The sequence below is a fragment of the Mytilus trossulus genome, chromosome 2 (genome assembly GCF_036588685.1).
Source record: "Mytilus trossulus isolate FHL-02 chromosome 2, PNRI_Mtr1.1.1.hap1, whole genome shotgun sequence".
NCBI lineage: Eukaryota > Metazoa > Mollusca > Bivalvia > Mytilida > Mytilidae > Mytilus > Mytilus trossulus.
Window position 1 is genome coordinate 44,029,224 of NC_086374.1, and position 23,245 is coordinate 44,052,468.

General features: G+C 32.3%; 2 protein-coding genes across 2 annotated transcripts in view; one reads left to right on the top strand and one right to left on the bottom strand.

Moving 5' to 3' along the window:
• Positions 1–23,245, top strand: part of LOC134705788 (uncharacterized) — a 474,551-nt gene that overhangs the window by 85,815 nt on the left and 365,491 nt on the right. The window lies entirely within an intron of this gene.
• On the bottom strand, positions 14,438–21,271 carry LOC134707319 (caspase-3-like). Its single transcript, XM_063566968.1, has 7 exons — positions 20,802–21,271; positions 20,062–20,124; positions 19,474–19,560; positions 18,142–18,338; positions 16,991–17,078; positions 16,094–16,231; positions 14,438–14,828 (listed from the first exon to the last, which is right to left on the bottom strand). Exons 1-7 carry the CDS (start codon positions 21,160–21,162, stop codon positions 14,611–14,613), a joined length of 1,152 nt encoding a protein of 383 aa, XP_063423038.1. The 5' UTR covers positions 21,163–21,271; the 3' UTR covers positions 14,438–14,610.

Here is a 23,245-nt window from a genome sequence, read left to right on the forward strand (position 1 = left end):
CACTCTTCATAAATTCACTTCTTGCTGAGATTTTTGGCTCGAAATAATATATACTGCACGTCGTTATATCAAGGTAAGTATTATCATTTTTTTATAAATTCATATTGTAATATATATAGTTATACTTATTGACTGGGTATCAGCGGAATAGTAAGTTTATTGCCCCAGATGTGCAACTATTGCCCTAAGGCGTAGCCAATAGGCAATAGTTGTACCCGAGAGGACAATAAATTGATGGACAGGAGTTTTGAGTAAAAAAATTAGCTAGATAGACACTTTATAAAAAAGGCAGGTTGACAAGTTATGAAAAAAAAAGTCAGGACAGACTAGTAAAAAAAAAGGTAGGCCCGTATAGAGTGAAAAATAAAATGGCATAACAGAGAATACAACCAATAAAATTGCAGGACATCATTTTCATCCTAGCCCTCCCCCTAAAATTAAATGGTAGCTCCATTAACTTTCTTTTTATATCTAAACGCAATTTACAATTCTTGCTTGGAAATTTATTTCATAATATAATACTGATAATCAATTTCAAATTAAGAAAATAACATCCATCATCATACTTATATTCTTAAGTAGTCCGAGTTTGTTATACAAGCAGTCAGATTTTGTAAGCTCCACTTTATTTTAGGCCACTATTAATTTAGGTTTTGAGATCAAAATATGTTTGCTTTGATTTTCATTAAAAGACTCGCTATTTTTAGGATTTGTACATGTAAATTGAATAATATTGTAAACAAAACTTAAAATCTAACGTCGAATAGTGTAAATCAACTTGTCTTCTCGGAAACTTTGTTTCGCGATTAGCCCTTTCGAACTTCACGGCAATTCAATTGCCCGATTTTTAAATAAATTAATTGTAAAAATAATCTACGTTTTACGTATTAACGGCGATTTATATTGGCGTTATGATCTTCTCCCGAAGGTCGCGAAAAAATAATACTTGCAAAAATTAGTTGGTTTACAGTTGATAATAGTATGACCAAATAAATCTCATGGAAACAAACAATTTACAAAGTAAGCTTCTGTTCGTTTATTGCACAATAAACGTTCGTTCCATTTCATAACAAATTCTCATTAATGGAAAAGAAGTACTAAATTTTATAAATTCTTAATTTACTTTGATGGAAGACACAATTGACGGAAATTCTTGCAGGAAATAGACAGGAATTAAACTAGTCGGTAAGAATTGATGTAACGTTAGTCTTTGTGTTAGTCAATTTATACTGCTTTTTGATCAAAAGAAAATATTGATTTTTATTATTTAATATTTCGATAATCTTTCAAATCATCAAAAGATTTATTACAGTCCAATCATATTTCGATAATAGTCGATGAGAATATATAAACAATATATCAATATGCAGCGCGTCACTTCGTGTTGACTAGAAAGATGAAGATCTGATTTATTCTGTTTTACTTAAACTGAGAATTACTTTATTACTTTCCACATTTCGATTGGATACAGTTTTAAAACGTTACATGTAAGTTATAATGTCGTTTGAATATACAATGTTAGGTCGATGGGATCATTTATACATTTCTAATGAGACTTACATGTAAAAACTGTGGTAGGGAGAGGTTGTACCGAGCCTTTTCAAAGTTTTGTGCCGAGTACAAAGAAGTTTATATTTTTCTGACATTGAACTAATATTGTATTACATTTATTTATAAAAACTGTAAGATATTTTAAAATGAAATTCGGACTAAGGCTCCAAAAAAGATTTTTAAACACAAATGTATTAAATTACATTGGTACGTTATTTATGTACTTACACTTTATATGCAATAGTTGTTTTTTTGTGTGCATTGGACTACAAAATTTCAATGTTTTCGGGTGCTTCATTATAAGAGAGCATTCTGCCAATCTGGATTTTAATTAAAACGTATGGTACGGCAATATATTTCTAAAGTAACTTATTTAAAGTACAAATAATAAATTTATTACTGCAATTTTTCAATCGAATGAGTAATTGAACATGTTTTATAAGTTAGAAATGTACTAAAGGATTTTTTTACGGGTTTAAAAAAAAAAAAAAAAAATTCCGGAGCACCCGAGATCACTCTTAGTTTTTGGTGCGGTTCGTGTTGTTTAGGATTAAGTTGTCAATTTTGTGTTTTGTGTACTGTTGTTTGTCTGTTTTTTGGGTTTTTTTTTAACCATGGCGTTGTAATTTCTTTTAATTATGAGTATGAGTTTGAATGTGTCTCTCTGGGATTATAATCATGTATATCAATTTTGTGGCCCTTCATATTTGTATTATCGGCTCAAGCCAAGTTTCCGTGTTGAAGACCGTAATTTGACCATAAATTAAGACAACAGTAGTATACCGCCGTTCGAAATTCATAAATCGATTGAGAAAACAAATCCGGGTTACAAACTAAAACTGAGGGAAACACATCAAATATAAGAGGAGAACAACGACACAACAGAAACTCAACACACACAGAAACGAACTATAATATACTTTTGCAATGAATACAAATGGGTATACATTTTAATATATGTATCCTCCTCCATTAATAACGGCTGTTTCTTTGAATCTTGAAGTTAAATAAGAAATAAAATAAAACAAAGGTTTGCGTTATTTCGCAAATGTTTGTGTTTTAACACAAAAGGTTTGCGTAATATCGCAAAGGTTTGCTTTATAACGCAAACATAGGAAGAAATTTGAAAAAAGTTGTTTGGCGATACACACTTCCATACACTTCAATCTCGCAAATGGCAATAATAATTATTGTTTAAGTTTTAAATAAGTTTTCATTCTCTAGTTATAAAAGAAAGCAAACAAATTATTCGATATGCATAGAGTTGAAAGTGATTATAACAATGTTTCTTGAATAATATAAAATTTTATTTCATTGTGAGTGGTAATTTTTTCCATACCTAAGTCCTTGGTTGCAGAATAATGAAAAGTATAAAAAAAATGTTTTTGGTCTCTGGACAAAACTATCATTATTACAAGGGGTACAATCAAGATCACGTGATGGATATACACACACCGGAAGTTACAGTCGAATTCGACGCTTGAAAGTTTAGTAGTTGCATTTTCTTGTTTATATCAGAGACATATAATATTGTATTATATGTCTCTGTTTATATCAATTAAAATTTGATTAATAAGTTGGCACACCGAATGTAGGATAGTATGTAGTTTTAAAATACACAATCGTTTTGCTAGAAAGCGTGCAGTTATTGCAAACACTTCGATTCAGTTATCTGGTGAAATTTTGGAACTGTGTCGAAGAGTTAGCATTAACTGCACGCTTTCCAGCAAGGATAATTGTGTATTTCAAAACTAGATAGTATCCGACATTCGGTGAACTACCTTATTTATTAAATTTAATGATATAAAAAAGTAAAAACGACTACTTACCTTTCAAGCGGTCTGCTCGACTGTAACTTCCGGTGTGTGTATATCCATCACGTGATTTTGATTGTACCCCTTGTATTAGAGACAGATCGTAAGTTGTGGTGTTTTACGTCATTAATATTTATCATTGCTTTAGTAATCAGGTGTTATACAAATTTATCAAATCTATAATTCTATACATCAAAATTGAATGATGGCATTTTATCCCTTTAAAGAAAAATTAACCATTTTAAAGAAACACATTCTAAAGAAGAAATTATACAAAAAAATTGATGGGAGAGAATTACATTTTTTTAAAAGCTTTATGATTCTAACTGTCAGTTAATATTTTTGTAATATAACCCAAAACTGAACTTAACTAATAGTCTTTATATGGTAGAATATATTTTGTTTATATTATATAGACTGTGTTCACACAAATTAAATAATGGTTATGGTAAATTCATAAAAAGAGCAAGCAATGAAAGATAATGTATCTGAATATGTTACCATGGTGCAGTGTTTTACATTTGAGCCGATCTGCATTTCATGTGCGCCATATTTTTTTTCATTTGCACCGATTTTTTTTACAGGCAATCTACAAGTGAATGTTATTTTTCATTTAAATTATCACCATAGACAACTTCCGGTAGCCAGTTGTACACATGCTATATTATACTCTGTGTTCAACCCAACACATAACCCAAATAATTCAGTCGTTATATTCCGCTGATCTACGAAGGCTACATTAACCTCGTGTGGGAGAAAATCGGACACGGAAAGGGCTTGAATTATTCGAGTTACCCAACACACTGGATTTCCTCCTCCAGTTTGGAACTAGATGAAAACAAGCAGGTCGAAAAACTGATGTTCTTGAACCCTGCTGACTGCCACTAACAATTACAAAATAAATTGCTCACGAGATGTAACATGGATTCTAATTATTAATCTAATACCGAACAGAAAGAAAAAAAAATAAACAGAGAAGATGGTAACTGATATAAATTTCAGTCGATCGCTGTACCTGAATTTTGGAATTTGTACAATTCTATGGTCAGTATTATGTTATGATTTCTCTCTAAATCATTCGATGATAAGCGACAGCATAGTTTTATTTTTTTTAAGTGTGGTTTGATTGCTAATGAGACAGCTTTCTAACCTACGTTCAAATAAAGCGGATTTAAGAAATCATTGACAACCGTACGACCTTCCTTTCTTTAACTGAATACCGATAAAAGATGAAAACACATGCTAGAAACTTAACAAAAATGTTTTAAATAAAAACAATTCTGAAGTATAAGGATGGTAGTTTCCGTGATTTTATTTTGTTTCAATCACAGGGAATTTTATTTAAATGCATCCTTTGTCCCATCCTGAAACATACTGTTTGCATTTGCATGGTCCATTCATAGTTGGGCTGATTTATTTAATAATTCTTAGTTTTTATGTAACGTAACACATATAACGTAGTAAATCTCCAGTTAAATAAAGTTATGGACATGAATTATTTGGTGACCATAGCCAAGTAATAAATGTCTTCTACAGATTTATTTAAAATTCCTGTATTCTATTTTGCAGCTCACATTTGGATATATTGCTAGATTCCAAAAACAACTGAAAGTTCTCAATTAGCAAAAGAATCTTCTGGCAATTCCAAAGACGTTTCCATGACAATGGGACCTCCACACAGACATCATCCTAACAAATCAAGGGGAGCACCTAAGCCAAATGGAACCGTACCATTTAATTTTAAAAATTATTTCGAAAATGATGCGTACATTTATTACGGATATGTCGGACCAATCATTACCGGCTTTGTAATAATTATGAATGTTTTGCTTATTGCAACAATTATAAAAGGAAAGTTCCGTACGTCTACGCATGCCGTAATGGTTGCCATAGCAATCACTGATATTCTTACTGGTATTATTCCAGTTCCTTTCAACGTTAAATCTTTTGGTGTCGACCATGTTGAAAACTTCTTGAAAATATACGAGTGCTATATATTTGAAATATGTCAAATTATTCTCCCCGGCGTATTTCATCTTATATCATTGAATCTAACAGTTGCTCTTTCGATAGAGAGATTTTTCGTAGTATCGTTTCCGTTAAAAGTAAAACAATTTTGCACCATGAGAAATGGAATTCTGTTCAGTATTGCTGTAATTGTCATCAGTGTGTGTGCACAGATTGATACATTTCTTGACGTATCATATGAACCAGTCGAAATCATATCTCGAGATAGAAAATTTACATTAACAGGATGTAGACGATTAATAAAGACGATATCTGACGAAGAGTTTATTGCCAGGATAGTTATTCTACGATTCATTCCATGTATTCTTCTTATTATTTTCACTATTCTGTTACTTCGAAAATCGTCTGACATCCAAAAGTGGCGGAAACGCTCAACCTCTACCGCCATTGCAACTGCTTCTTTAGAGCGAATGGATTATGCTGTGTCTTTGATTGCATCCATTGCTTGTGTGACAGAACTAGTAACTGCCAGTTTGCTGCTTAACGAACACCTCAGTTCACAATACAGAATAACCACGCAAAATGCTTTACTCTCTGGAATTATATACGTAGTTTATATGACTGTGAGTCCTATAAATTTAGCAATTTTGTGTTTTCTCAGTGAAAGGTTTAGACAAAGTTTTAAAGGAATAATTTTTTTTTGTCGACGTTAAAAATCAAAAACATTCTAGTAGCCAGTATATAGGTCTGTAAAGCAAAAGTCATAAGCTATACCAATATCTCAAGGATAATGCCGATGAACTGAAATGATAATACTTACATATGCAAATATTGTTCTAATGACTTTAATAACTTATAGAATTCCATTCTTTTTATTTATAAAACTATAATTACATAATGAATTGATTCATAACATAAAATAAATATACCAATTATTTGACTTATTTATTTTCTGATTGGCCAGGTTTTTAAATGGATCACTTTATTATTTGACTTACGTTAAACGTCTATCTGTACCAAATTTCACCATTACCTGAAGCAAACGCGTAACATCAAATATACATAGAAAGACACAGAACCAAATATCAATTGAAACGGCTCAGTTCAATCAAAAAACATATTTACACAAACACATGAACATACACTAAACGTATAAATTTGATCTTTGACACAATGCCTATGGATTTTACTAACCCTATATAGATCCGTAGGGGGTCAGTAGCAAACCATATAACTTATTTTATGCCGCCGCCGCCGCAACAGAAGGATGTTATACCGCCGCCGCCGCAAACTAAGGATGTTAGATGCAGAAGTGCGGCGGCGGCATAACATACTTCTGTTGAGATGGAAAAACAAGGAAGAATTCCTGGAAACTTCTGGAAGATTCAATGTAGTAATAGATGCACATAAAACAGCTCAAGCTGGATTAGAATTGTACAGCTATTTAGAAAACTAGGACCCCGAGTCATGTACGCCATAGAACATATATTGCACTCGTCGAACATATATTGCACTCGTAGAACATATTTTGCACTCGCAAGCTCGTGCAATATAAAATTTTATTGTATAGCAATATAATATTTCCCACAGAACGTAACCAAAAGTTAGCGTGCAATAAATTCTAATATTGCACTAGTGCAATAAGTCTTCAATATTCATGACGTCATCAACGACAAAATCTTATCTAAAACCATTTTTTACTTTCAAATATTATATTGCTATACAATAAAAGGGTTATTGCATGAATATTGGGGAATATTGTCCCTCGTAAAACATATATTGCACTCGCAAGCTCGTGCAATATAAATTCTACTCGGGACAATATTCCCCAATATTCATGCAATAACCCTATATTACTCGGGACAATATTCCCCAATATTCATGCAATAACCCTATATAATATATTTTATATATTTGTTATTTTGTAAGCCCACATATATTTGGAGGTATTTACACTTCAAACCTAACACTACACCTTTAAACCAATGCAGTTGAAACGACCATACACATATTTATTGTAAAAAATAAATCAATAATATATTAGAATCGGAGACTTAGGAATTTAATCAATATACTTAGTTATATTATTAATTATCACAATTAATTATTAATTAAGAACACAACATTTACTTCATTATGTTACTGATTAAAAAAAAATGACCACTTGACCCATGTCGAAAATTCCCTCCGCCCTCAAAGATGGCGACTTTAACGTTAGGCCTATGGGGGAAAAGTGATCTAGTCTCACAGGGATGACTACTTCGGTAGGTCACATTCATGATAGTATACTCTTGGAAACTATATAAACACCGCCCCTCTTCAAGCTGTGTGTTTATAGTACAATGAACCTGTGTATCACCATCCGTTCATGGCGAAACAACAGTATGTCTTGTAGAAATAAACATCATCTGCCCAACATCTAGTTAAGAAACCGATTATTCGACTATATGCAAATGACAACTTTGGAGTGGTCTTGTTTTGTCTAAAAATAAAATTGATATTGGAGCACCAGATTATATATCCGAAAACACGAACGGAGATTGTATTGAATGTCACTGAAGTTGTCCGGAAGGAAAAGGTTTACTTATAACCATTGTGAATTTTAATGGGGAAATGAAATTAAGATATCCGGAGATCAATTCAATGCTGCAGAGTGATCGAATAAAACGTGATTTTATGGGTGCAGAATTTTTATCTGCGTGATGGAACAGTTACAGTTTAAGATAAAGTAGGTTCTAGACAACATCTACTTGACAAAAAAGGAACGACACTTCATATACACAGGCATGATATTTAGCCGGCTAGTTATTTCATCTTTTCAAGTTTTTATTACTGTAACACAGTTCTTTTTCAGTCTGATTTAAACATAATATTACATAGTCGTTTTCCCGTGAGGCTTTCTGATTAAAAATTATTTTTAAATTACCATTCCTCACTCAGTTAAACTCTTAACACTATGTTTTCATGTACCGGTCATGTTGGTACGAAGACCAAATCTATAACAGAACAAAATGACAAAACTGGTAAAAAACTGAACGAATATAATGTTAAAGTGATGAATTTACTCGATTTCATTGCGAGTACGTGACGGTTTGTCTTTTTTTACACTGCTGCTATGTCTATTCGTGTGTAAATTCCCTACAAACTTTAATATATGCAAAACTGTTAAACCTGTATTCTATGAGCTAAAGACCCATTGGTGGCCTCCGTCTGTTATCAGCTCTTTGGTCTAATTTTTTTCTCTTTGACATATTCCCCATTTTCATTCTCAATTTTACTACAATTGTTCGCGGGCGACAGTTCAAATTCTGCAGGATTTGGTAGACCTTACTTTCTTTACGTTGTCGGGTGATAAAACAGTTTTAACCTTCCGACATATTTTCATATCCGTTTATAATTTAGCTGAAATTGAAAAACATAAGATAATTATTCAAAAAAACAAACTTACAAATTTACTATATATTTATCAATTGTGCATGTAACTCGATTATTGTATTTATGTAATAATTATGGCTTCTTTGTTATCCTTAAATATTCGCAACTGGAGATTCAGCAAACCCACAAATAAAACAATTGGCTTTAAAATCTTCTTCCTTTTATCTAAATGACTACAACAATGGTTCTTTAACGGTTTAATATAAATCAATTGTCCCGGCCCTCTCAAACATGCCGTCTTACGTAGACGGCTGAACTGCATATTTGAGAGGGCCAGGAAGTTTAATTTATATTTTAATAAATTCTAGTTAATCGTCTATGATTGTTATATATTTTCATTCTCGGTATAATTGAGCCAGAATTTTCCTTAAATATTAAATATGTCTTCCATAGACACGACATGGTCATATATATGAGGGTGTTGAGTGAGTTTATAGAATAGAGAAAAATGGGCAAAAGTTTTTTTTTTTAGAAAAATGGAGGGGGGGGGGGATAAAGAAAAGAGAAAAATGGGCAAAAAAATAAAGGATATAGAAATATAATAGGCAAAAAAGTAAAAAATAGAGAAATGGGTTAAAAATAAAGAATAATGAAAAATGGCAAATACTATAAAGAATACAGAAAATGAAAGGGTGCGTATATAAAAAGAATAAATGCAAAAATGAAAAAATTGGGAAAAAATATATAATTGTTTACAGAAAAGAACTGTCCAGAAATCAGTTATCAAGTAATTACAGAATACCCATTATTTTGTAAGGATAAAAAAAAATGAACGAAAAAAATATTCAAAAATGAAACACCCCCATCCACATTCCCATCAATCTATTGTAAAAAGAACAGATAACATGTATTTATATTTGGAATTTGTCTTTTTTTTATTCTCTTTTCAACCTTTAATATGATGAGTATGATTTAAACTATTTTCATTTTTTGATTGATTATAAGAAAAACACATCATCGCTTCCTTTTCAAATGTTATCTACAAAAACTGACCTTGTCTATATCTTTAAATAGTGTACTAAACAATACGTGTGAGAGTGTGTCCGGAAAACGCTCATTTTGTCTTAACAAGGCTATGCTAAGTTAATTGTTCGTTCTTACTGATTTAAGAAGATAATTTTATTCCTCACATCAAAATGTAAATATTTACAACTGATATCTTTGTGCAAGTACAGATTCGAGGTGCCTAGCTATTTCTGTATGCCAACCCTGCAGAGGCGGATTTAGGGGGAGGGCAGGGCCCTAACCCTTCCATAAGGAGCTGTATATATTATTAATGTATATACTTTATACAAACATTAGTCGACACGTTCGCTTAAAAGGGCCTTTACCCTTTTCTGGTTGTGTGCGTACAAACTTGGCTTGGTTGTCTTTTCATCTTAATTTTTGATATTACATATTTATAAATATTTAGACAGCAAGATTAGATTAAGTCAACACATACTTATTGTCCATTTGATTTGTAAAGATATTTTGTATATGTAAATGGTCCTGAACATGCATGAAATATTTGCCACTGGATATTACGAATTAGTCCTGAATATGGATAAACCATTTGCCTCATGATATTAAGTAAACAAATGACAATCAATCAATTATTTTGAAATGAAAAATTAACACCAACAATGATAATAAAAATAAATTACTTATAAACAAATAGAGCTACAATATTTTTACTCCAAAAATCAAAAGAACTAAAAAAAAGATTTGTGTGGTCTTACTTATTGCGGAAATTACATGGAAGCTTGTAAGTGTCAAATAAATTAAAACATTTACAAGTTCGTTTTAACAGTGCACAAAGGAAACACACGTTTACATTTGAAAGAATATCAAACGGAAACATGTAATGGGTACATACAAGGCATACTTGCTTGTTGGCATACCATTTAGATATATGGATTTAACTAAAACCGTAACATAAGACAATAAAGGATTGATTATTATTTAGTCACTAACATTGCAACGGATTAGCAGATGGCACATGTGTTAAACGACAAAGATTCCGGCTCGAATGTTATAGTTCCAAATAATCCAACAGCAAAACTAATGTACTATTTGAATTGTATGTGTAAGGTATTGAATCTTTATCAGACAGAGTATGATATAACCCGACTTACAGATTTCAGGAGATATATGTGCATTTCTGACGAAGACCTTGCCTCCATGATAATTCTTTGCTCATATTTAGACCCCGGTACATTAACGGATGTGTGTATATTCCAGGACGAGGTGGCTTGTGGGAATAAAGTGAATACATTTTGCGATGTAAATACTCTTCCAAAGACTATGGCTGCAGCTAAATCTGTAACGGTTGGGAATGTTAAAGTAAAAGTATTGAAAATAATGTTTTATAAAATGGCATTTATAGAAACATACTATGTTGAACCTTTGGCTTATTTCATTGCATTGTATGATACACCCAGCAGCAGACGACAGCAGCCTCAACAGACAATTCACCAAACAGACAATATTCAAAAACCACAATCTCCTTGTAAGACTGTACGCATGACTAATTATTCTAAAAATAATGATAATCGTTCTTGTTGTTGTATTTTATAGGTTTTATATAAATATAATCAATAACATAGATTTATTATGATTATGAATAATGACTAACATTTAGTTCGAGGTCATCAGTAATTTATTTCAACATTTGTGTAAAAGTCATCATTGATAACTTGACTTTACCTGTTTCTATGTATCCATTATAATGTTATTTTTAGATAATAAGCAAAACAACAAACATTGAGTAAATTTTAAATCTTCATTTAGGAGAAAACTCTTAAATAGAGTCAACCCACGATTTCAGGCATTGAAAATGACTGAAGTTACAGACTTGATGCTAATTTTGAAATTGATAGTTTCTGACTAAGTATAATAGTTTTCATGAATACATTAGTGAAATTCGTCATTTAATGCCATTAAATTCTGTAAAGTGTCGTCCGACAGTTTTGGTGTAACGAACATCAGGTAAATCTCAATATTCTTAAAATGACAACTCATTACTCCCTCCAAGAGTTGTTGTATGGTGTTTACTAACGTGGAATGAATGAGGGAATCTCTCTACAAGAGATCCCGTTCCTACCAGATCCACGTGGATGTGTATTTATACATCCCAACAGTCGGATTGAAAACTCAGTGTGACCATATTTCTATATCTAAACAAATTTGTTTAAACATTGCAGTGTCTGCGGGGGAAAGTATATTTTTCTTTGTATATTAGAAAAGTATAAAACATAAATGATTTTGTGTATAACCGTGTTAAGTATCTTGCCTTATTAAACCATGTCAAAATAACAGCTTCGTTTGACATTTATTCTTTTCTAAGGCACTTTATAAACAAAGCTTTCATTATAAAAATACAAAGATGTGACATGACTACTTAAAAGGCAACACTCAATCTAAGACCAAACATTTTGTAAGAACAAACGATAAAAAAATCAGTTGAAAAAGGACTGAACTCATCAGATCGACACAGTGCAAATATAAAACAACTAACACATGACACAGTTATCGCCCTTTGATATTTTTATAATCTATCGACCTGAACTTGTTTCAACACGCTTGCTCGTAAAATTTCATACGAGTGCATGAAATATGGATGAGTTCAACATTTACCATTTATAGAAACTTCTTTTCATATTATTATTTTCCCTTATCATGACATCATCTACTACTGTAATTACATAAATACGGCTCTTTTTCGACTTCACACAGTACATGATCATTTAGCCATTGTATAATCAACTTCATTTTTGGGCATATTGTATACGTTTGGTATGTATGTTTGATAACTTCATGGTGGTTTTGTACAGAATTGCATATTTTATATTTTTAATATGTGTCAATAAAAGATTGCCTTCAAGTGTCGCTCCACATTTTATGATTAGACAGTGCACTCTTGTAAGTCTTCAGATGGTTAGGGCTCTGCATGGTCTCATAGGGATCTTCCCCATACTCCTTTGCAATTATATACACATATTTTAATATATTCTTCTAGCCATTACACCAAAATCTCATACAAAAATCAAATCGAATTTAAAATCGCTTGGGTTATATACCCTAGATAGTCTGAATTTCAGGGACAGATTTAGGGGGGGGGGCAGCCCCCTCCTTTTGAGAAAAAATATTGTTTGCTTATATAGGAAACACGGAAGCACCACTTAATTTATATAAAAATGGGTTAAAATGGGTATATAATTGTTCACGTCTATCTTTGTACATGTAGGCGATATAAACTGGTCGCTTGATGATGTGGTTCATAAATGTGCCTCGTGATTTATATTTATCCTACCTCCTATAAATTTCTAGGAATATGATTGGTTAAAAGCAACCTCGTGGAGACCGTGTATATTCCATATATATTAGGTTAGTAGGTAGGCGGGGCTTTTTAATACACGGCTAGTAGAGGCGTTGCGTCCCTTTATAAAAGCAAAACGGTAATGAGAAAAATCTTAAAGGTTTCAAGAATGATTGAAATAACATTTAAAGCTAACAAGTGGTTTCTGTTGGCATTCGCTTTTGAATGATAAATGAAAGTATAGTTTCTTAATGCTTACGATATTGCAGACTTGCTCACTATGATAGGTTACTAGCACACTATGTAACTAATGATATTCGACCGTTGGTTTTCCGATTTAAATTGTTTAACACTAGTCATTTTGGTGTCCTTATAGCTTATATTCCGTATTGAAGGCCGTACTTTGACCTATGAATGTTTAGTTCTTCCACATTGTGACATGGATGGAGATTTGTCGCATTGACACTCATACCACATATACTTATTTGAATTGTATCCAGTTGACCTTTATCTGCATATAAATCGAAGGCTGCACTCTAGATAGTTGAATATCAGTAGTTTTTAACCACAACCAATGATCTGTTTCCTCATCGGACATATGCAGTTATCAGCAGGTCATGCAGGTCATATCAATCAATCAATAGATATCTTACAAACAAATGTGTCTTACCCGATCTCTTAAGCACACACAGAAGGGTATTCGTTGTCCTTTCAGTCTCATTGGCATACGTCTTTGCTAATGAAAGAGGTTGTTTCTGATTCATGCACCAACTTAGTGCATATATTCCTAACAGTACGAACTAAATCGCAGTTTCTATAGTCTTCGTAGGTTCCTTGGCAACTATCTAACATTTAAATTTGGATAATTGAAACGTACGAATCACCGACACTTGTTTTGTGCGATGGTAAAGGTCCCCTTAAAGGCAGGTGATTTTACATTAGCCTGTGATGTGTATCAATTGAATGCTTACATTTATTTGATTGATATACGGGGCATTTTTACTCGAACAAACATACCGGGGAGAAAAAAAAACGGTTCCAAATAAAGAAAATGCGGTGAAGAGTGGATATTTTATTTTCGCCACCGTATAATTCCGGTGATCGTCATGATCAATAATAAGACAAATAAATTTAATACCCTTATCTCATTTTATTTTTTTATCAGGGAAAATGCGATTGACGGCTTTGTAAATCAGAATTAACAAAAAATGGTCTTATTATAATGTATAGAATAAGTTTTAAGTTACAATATAAAATTGTAATGCTTAGGGGAAAAATAATTTTTGGAATCAATAATATTAAAAGAAGCTCTAACTTATATTGAATATTCGACGGGCCAACGTCGAGGAGAGATGAAACAAACAATTACTTATGTTAGAGATCATCACTTTATTTTATTGTGAAATTAACATTAGTTATGATGACTTTTACATTTTTTTTTCATGTTGCACGATGAATGTTTCCAATAAAATGGACAGATTTCAAATAATTTCTTTTGTTCAAAGCTGCCTTGTCGATATTTAGACACCCATTACACGTGCTTTATCTGAAGAAAAGTCTTTTTGTCAAGGTTGTCCATGTACATGGCATTTGACACAAGTCGTTACGTCTCCATTCATCGTCAATGGCAAGTTTATGCCTTACTGAGATCAGCATGTCTTCAAGGTGGTCACTTTCATATGATTCTTCAATCTCCTCAAGTAATACGTGTATGAACCATGCCCCTATATCAGAATACTTCGTTCTAAAGCATTTATACCCTTTAAAAGAATTATTTCGGTAAGATTAAATAAATTAACAATATATCCAGATTCAATTGTGGATTGGTGCGTTTATATTCTGTGTGTATTGTAGGCAGTTTCTCTATGGTCGTTTTTGTTTAGGTTCGTTTTATCTGGCGGTATGTATCGGGAGTGCATGAAGCTGCATGCCCGTACATGTTACAGAATACTACACATCTGTACAATGTAGTTGCAATACTACATTAACAATTTCTTCTTCCTTTTAATGCTCCCTCTTTTCCTGTGACAATTAGGAGAGGACGTCTCTAATGTTGTTATAACTTGTGTCTAATCCCTTTTGCTACTCTTGAAAATAAAATATGTTTAACCTAACTGTGAAAATCTAATTTCCCCTCCTGTGACCCGACTGACCCACTTTTGCAGAAACTATCTTTTTTTTTTTTTTAATTTTTGGCCCAAAAATTACTGAAAATTTAAAAGTTATCATACATATTTTTAAATTACTGAAAACTTGACTAAGGTATAAGGTACTAAGAAAAACAAAACAAATTTGACATCGAACAAGTTACCATGGCAACAAATCATGACCTAATTTGCATATTTTGTTAGATTTCGTGATTTTCCTTGTTTTTTTCCATCAAATTTAAGTATATTTTAGATTGAAAAAGTGTGTGCGCACCCAAGAAACAACTTTATATTTGGTGAGATTATGCCAATAGTTTCAATAAAGCTTCTGTTGAATTATTTTGTTGTTTCTCGGCTGCGCAGGATGTTTCCTCAACGGAAATAATGATAGAAAACTGCATAAATTCTGTATTTTTCATCGTTTTTGTGATTACAGTACATATTATGACGTAATTGTGACGTCATCAGATAAAACAATTTCTGTTTTTAATTTATATTTCTTGACCCTATGCATTTCTAAACATTATGTGCCAATTTGAAATGGTTATCAAACATTTTATTTTCTTGGGCCAAAACTAGGCCTTAATGCCCCTACTCCTTTGGTTAATTCTTTCTTGTTTGTCATCCTCAGTATACATGAAATACGTGCCACTGGGAGTTGGAGAGTATAACTTCAACTATCTCCTAATGTTTCCATAAGTACTGCCGTGTGAAACTATATGAATATATTTTTTTTGCATTTCAGTTTGTTTTGTAATACATGTATACGCAGAAGAAAAACACGGGTAAAACTTACATTTAAGTCTCTCTGTGCTACAGTTGGAGGAGAGGGGTGGCATAACAATATGATATGAAAATATTGCTATCAATTAACGTACCTGGAGTAGTTGCGTATGCTATAAGAATATCAGCATCGTGAGGTACCGACATTGTATCCTCTGGCCAGTCGTCTGGTGTTACTACTGGTTGAATAGATGAACCTCTACACGCCTGGACTAGAAATATCTTTGGTTTTCCTTAAACAAATAAACGAAGATAGAACATAACGTCTTCATGGGTATCTGAACCTGTTGTTCAGTGGTTTTAGCTTGTTGATGTGGTCCATAAGTGTTTCTCGTTTTTTTTTACACTTGTCATTTCGGGCCAATGTCAATGCTCCGTGTTGAAGGCCGTAAATGTACTTTGACCTACATTGTATAATGGTTTAGTTTGTACAAATTGTGACTCGAATGGAGAGTTGTGTCATTGGCACTCAAACCATATCTTCTTATTTCTTTAAAACAAAATTTAAAAGGACATAACAGTTCATATTTAAAAAATGAAAATTAAACATTCAATCATATTCTCAACATTATTGAATTCGTTATAACACTAAATGGTAGAAAAAGAAGACTGAATCTTTGACAATTCGACAAGTACTAGAGACAATTTAGAACATCATACAATAGTTATAATCGAATACAACATCAAAGTTGTTTCCACTGCAACATACCATTGGTTTGTTAGATACATGTACATCCTTGTGTGTCTTTTTTGGAAAAGTTCATTCAAATCTAATTTGGAATCCATGTTAATTTGAATCGAAAAGATCTATTTTGGAAAACACTATTCAAAGTTCAATCAAATAGTTCTCCCTTTTGTCATCATTTCTGATCCGTCACTGCGATCATTGTAAAATGTTAACATATATCTATATGTTCTTTCTATATATATTAGAGTATACCCGAACACGTTAATAAATATATGTTCGTATATATATGTCAATACAGGCATACCAATAAAGTGAGGTGTTTCCTTGTTTTTGAAATAGGAGGTTATTTCATCCATTGTGATTGGCTGTCTGTCATCTGTCATGATCCCCTTCTGCAATAATAAAAACATAAAAGATTTTGTATATATTCCTAACAAGACATTAGCATGCACAATTCTCTATTAGTCGATTAAGTGTAGAGTATTGTCGCACGGATTGTTGAAATCTCGTTTCACAGATCAATAGAAAAAGATATATAGCATGGTTACATTTGTGAATAGTTCTCCTTGTGTCATATTATTTATTTCACTAGCTCGTGCATTAAAATGTTTTGTGGATCACTTTTCTGGACAATATACAGATAAAATATGTATATTGTGCCCATATAAATAATAAATTGGACGCACAAAATAATATCTTTTGCACAATATGCATTTTGTTTTGTATAGGTATCAAACAAACTTCAACATTTTATATATAGCACGACATATAGTATTCAAATCCATTTCTGGTGAAGGACTTTTGTATACATGTTAATAGTTATCAAAGGTACCAGGATTATAATTTAATACTCCATACGCGCGTTTCGTCTACACAAGACTCATCAGTGACGCTCAGATCAAAATAGTCATAAAGCCAAACAAGTATAAAGTTGAAAAGCATTGAGTCAGAAGCCTGTTGATCAGTGTTTGGCATTTGTTGGTGAGGTTCATAAGTGTTTCTTGTTTTATATAGATTAGGTCGTTAGTTTTCTTGTTTGAATTGTTTGACACGTGTCATTTTGGGGCCCTTTATAGATTGCTGTTCTGTGAGAGCTAAGACAGCGTGTTGAAGGCCGTAACTTGACCTGTTTTCTTTTTACACATTGTGACTTAGATGGAGAGTTAAGTGTAACTCGTTGGCACTCATACCACATCTTCTTATTTATACAATTGTATCTGCGATTTTAATGTATACGGTAAATACTGAAAATGGTGGAACAACAGATCGTTTCCACCTTTCCATTATTTACAAAAAAGATGCGAAAGATACCAAAAGGAAACTTTAACTCACAAATCCAAACAAAACCGACAACGCCTTGACAAACAAAAAAACACAAAACACAACATAGAAATCTTTTGAAAGTCTTAGCAAAATTACTCACAAAAATAAATTATCTTAACTTATCAACCTTACCTCATTCCCGTGACTCATTATTACACATACAAAACAATAGTATTTCTTTGCATGCCTTGCGCTGTTTAGGTACTCATCTCTAAATTCAGTTAACTCCTTCAGTAAAACTTCTTTTTTCAAATCGGATAAGGTTTCAATTTCAAACTTAAACTTGTCTTCAAAAAAAGATTTAAGTTTTTCCACGTCATCTGTACTACCTGCAATTATACAAATAAAACAGTGTTAAATGGTTTTCAAATCTGCCGTACGACCGCAATCCATCATAGACAAAAGCAACAATAGATTATTGTTCGGCCATGCGCAAAACGCATACTGCATAGCAAGTATAAAAATAAAATACATGTCAAAATGGAAAACTTTTCAAATGAAAAAAAACTGATGCACTGGGCATGATTTTCAGGATTTAAGTTTACTAAATCCTACGATTTAAGATTAATGCTTAACCTTTTTGGGGCAATAGACTTACTGCTTATGCGTTAGCTTATTGCCTTGAATTTAAGCTTAATGCCTAATTTCACTGATTGCTGGTAACGTATACAAGACAACAGATTTAAGAAGTTTTACACAATAATAATGGTCAGAAATGTGTATTGAAAAATGTCGCTAAATACATTGTATAGGATATATGTCAGGTCATCAGTTACAAATGTAGCTATAAAACTTTTAAAACAGAATCAAAAACGGTTGGTTAAAGCTATATATCAATAATACTTGAGGTTTCAGTACAAACATGTTCATGATAAATAGATTATTTTGTTTCGATAATTTATAGTTATTTGTATCATGGGTGATTCGTACTGTCAAACATACTGTTATTTTACGTTAGATATGTACTATCCTATATTTATTTTACTCTGTATAAGGTATATAAACAGGCTCGCTGTATAAGTTTGATAATAAACTAATGTAATGTTAGTCTCTTATGTACATCTTCACTTGCTGACGATTAAGATCCAAAGAGACTGAATCGTAACCCTTGGTTAGCGAAAGTGGAATTGGTCATTCTTAAGCTAATTAGATTTTCAATGCATTTGAAAATAAAAATGTTTATACAACAACCTAAAAAGAAGTACACAACATATATATACAAGTTTAAATTGAAAACTACGCTCAAACCTTTGGATAAAAACCGCAATTTTTATACGTGTGCATGTAAAACAAATTTCGTTGTAGAAGGGTCTAAATACAGTACAAACAACATTTTCCAAAAGACGAAAAAGTGAAAAAGTATATTAAAAAAAACGCATTGGACTAACAGGTCGAACAACTGATGTTATGTAACCCTGCTGACTGCCACTGGCGATTGCCAAATAAAAAAAATATATATCGTACCTTCTCGGTCCCGCGAGAAGTTCAGTATCAACATAAGACCTTTCTGACCGGAATTCGCATACACATACTTGGCTGAATCCGGTATTGCTGGAAAAAAATAAAGAATATAACACTTCTTATATGTATGACACAATATGGTTATAGTCTGCTTAACAATAAAGTCTTTAAAACAAATTAACGTTGTGCACAAGGGAGTGCAATTTCGTTTGGAATAGATGGGGTGATTTGGATTAACACTTAGAGAAAGAGGGTAACATGTGTTGTCTTTTGCACACTAATCAAAAGCAAATTGCAGATTATGTCGTCTGTTGGTCAATAAATTATAAAAAAAAGACACTTTTCTTCTCTTCAACACAAAATGGTAACCCCTTTTGTACCCTTTTTAAAAAAAAATGATAGGGATACCCTGTTATACGTTATTAGTATATATCATTCTTTAGGGACTGGTGTAGAACAATTTACTATAGTAATCCCCATTGCAAAAAGTATATAGTGCAATTGATCATGAAAAACGATAATTTATTGTGTTGTATCTTTTTTGTTTAACATCAAATATTTCAATTTTCATAGTCAGATTGTACTACTTACCAATCTGTGATGTTTTCCTTTTCTTGTTAGGTGGCTGTTCATCAGTAGATCTAGATGCTATAGCTTGAAAACAAAACACGTATTTGCACATCAAAATCAAGGGTATTTTCAAGTAAATCAAATTATGTAAGGAAAACATGAAAACATAAGCTACATAATTGTTGTTTAGTTGTATTTGAAACACACATTGTCGTACGGTGATCTATATTGTTGACATCAATATGTACGTGACTGGGTCACTTTTTGGTGATTTTCTCATTGACAATCATACCGCAATCTCTTATTTGTATATTGTTGACATCAATATGTACGTGACTGGGTCACTTTTTGGTGATTTTCCCCTTGACTATCATACCACCACCTCTTATTTTTATATTCTAGCACTAAAGATCATCATAGAAATTGGTAATTAGTAATTCTTTCTTTGAATAATTCTGTAATTCAGCATGTCTTTCATTGTTATAGACTGTTCTTATATTTAAAATGTAAACATAAATAATTAAAAGACACAAATATAAGAAAGTTGTTATAATGTTAGAAACAAAGTAGATAAACTAATTAATACATATGTGTAGTCAAGACCGATGACTCCAAAGTTATCAATTGAATCACCACTTAGTAAAATGGAGAACGGAAATTGAAATGAGTACATGATACGACGAAAGGAGCACACAATTATAGTATCCCCTCACCAAAATCTAAACCCGTTTAAAAGTTAGAACTGAGAAAAGTATACTGACCTATGTCACGATCTCCGCGCAGTTCAGGTTGTATATTGGTACTCTTCGAATTCCTTGCCAATATCTGGTTAATTTCCTCTTCTACTGGTTCGATTACATCTCGAGCTATTCGTTCGTCGAATTCGTTTAAAATCTTTTTTAAATCCTCATATTTGCCAGGCGCAATAAAGCTTTTCTTCTCCATGGACTCCAGAATATGCATGATTGTTTTAGCATTGTTTCTGTCTTTTGGCGTTAGTACAGACTTGAGCCTATTTAACAGTTGTTCATACTGGTCCTTGTCAATCGAACCGTCGATATAGTTGCTTAATTGAGTGGTGAGATAAGCGTGCTTGTCTAAAGCCTCTTTTGGGACCGGCATTGTTTACTTTTAATTTCAAATTCCATAATATGACCTCACTCATGCATTGAACTTCCTGTTTTGAAAGCACAAAATCATTTTTTCCCTCTCAAATGAACGATATTATAATCAAAGTAAAATATTGATCAAAGTGCGTTTTAACAGGTGAAATAAATGTATTTGTCCTTTTGTCGTATATTATATTAATGTACATGGGGTTTTATCTGCACTTTATATTTATTATTAAATTGTGGGTCATTGAACCATACCGTTCAATGTTTTTAGCTATCTATTTATGATAACAGAATGGTTGACTAACTGGGTCACACATAGTGCATGTGTGTATTAAAGTATTCGCTATTTAAATTATTTACAGTACTATTAAAGTTTACTTATTTATGCAGGTTTCTGTAGTGTACCTTTTTCCTGTGGGGATCGAGGTGATGGGCTTTACCTTCAATACTAATTATATGTTTATTTCCCAACAAAATATAGTATAAAATTGAGAATGGAAATGGGGAATGTGTCAAAGAGACAACAACCCGACCAAAATAAAAAAAAAACAAAACACAACAGCAGAAGGTCACCAACAGGTCTTCAATGTAGCGAGAAATTCCCGCACCCGGAGGCGTCCTTCAGTTGGCCCCTAAACAAATATATACTAGTTCAGTGATAATGAACGCCATACTAATTTCCAAATTGTACACAAGAAACTAAAATTTAAATAATACAAGACTAACAAAGGCCAGAGGCTCCTGACTTGGGACAGGCGCAAAAATGCGGCGGGGTTAAACATGTTTGTGAGATCTCAACCCTCCCCCTATACCTCTAACCAGTGTAGAAAAGTAAAAGCATAACAATACGCACATTAAAATTCAGTTCAAGAGAAGTCCGAGTCTGATGTCAGAAGATGTAACCAAAGAAAATAAACAAAATGACAATAATACATAAATAACAACAGACTACTAGCAGTTAACTGACATGCCAGCTCCAGACTTCAATTAAACTGACTGAAAGATTATGATTTCATCATATGAACATCAGGCACAATCCTTCCCGTAAGGGGTTTAGTATCATACCATCATAACATATATGAGAAGAACATAACCCGTGTCATGCCAACAACTGTTTTTAGAATAAATGTGTTTAGTTCCGACGCAAAGACCTTATCAGTGACTCAATATTAACGCCAAAATATGCAATCTTTAATGACTTGACAACAGTATCGTAATTATATCCCTTCTTAATAAGTCTATTCAAAGGTTTTGTAAGTTTATGAGGTGAATACTGACACCTTTGTGCTTTATAAAGAATATTTCCATAAAAAATTGGATGTGAAATACCTGAACGTATAAAAAGTCTGCATGTTGAGCTATATTTACGAATGATGTCTTTATACCGATGATAAAATTTAGTAAATGTTTTGACTAGTTTGTGATATCGAAAACCCTGGTGTAATAATTTTTCAGTAATACATAAATTTCTCTCGTTAAAATCTAAAACATTGTTACATACACGAGCGAATCGTACAAGTTGAGATATATAAACACCGTAAGATGGTGACAAGGGAACGTCACCATCTAAAAACGGATAATTAACGATAGGAAATGAAAAATCATCCCTTTTATCATAAATTTTAGTATTCAGCTTTCCGTTAGTGATATAGATATCAAGATCGAGGAAAGGGCAGTGGTCATTGTTAGTATTAGCTTTATTTAAAGTGAGTTCACCAGGATAAATTTCATTAATATACATACTGAAGTCGTCATTATTGAGAGCCAAAATATCATCCAAATATCTAAAAGTATTATTAAATTTGTTTATCAGATGTTGTTTTGATGGGTCTTTGCTTATTTTTGTCATAAATTGTAACTCGTAACAATACAAAAAGAGGTCCGCAATAAGTGGTGCACAGTTAGTCCCCATTGGAATTCCGATAATCTGACGATATACGGAATCCCCAAAGCGAACAAAAATGTTATCTAGTAAAAATTCAAGGGCATATATAGTATCAAAGCAAGTCCAATTAACATAGTTTTTTTGTTTATTGCTACTAAAAAATGACCTAAAAGAGTTTGAACATATATATTCACATTCTGATTTT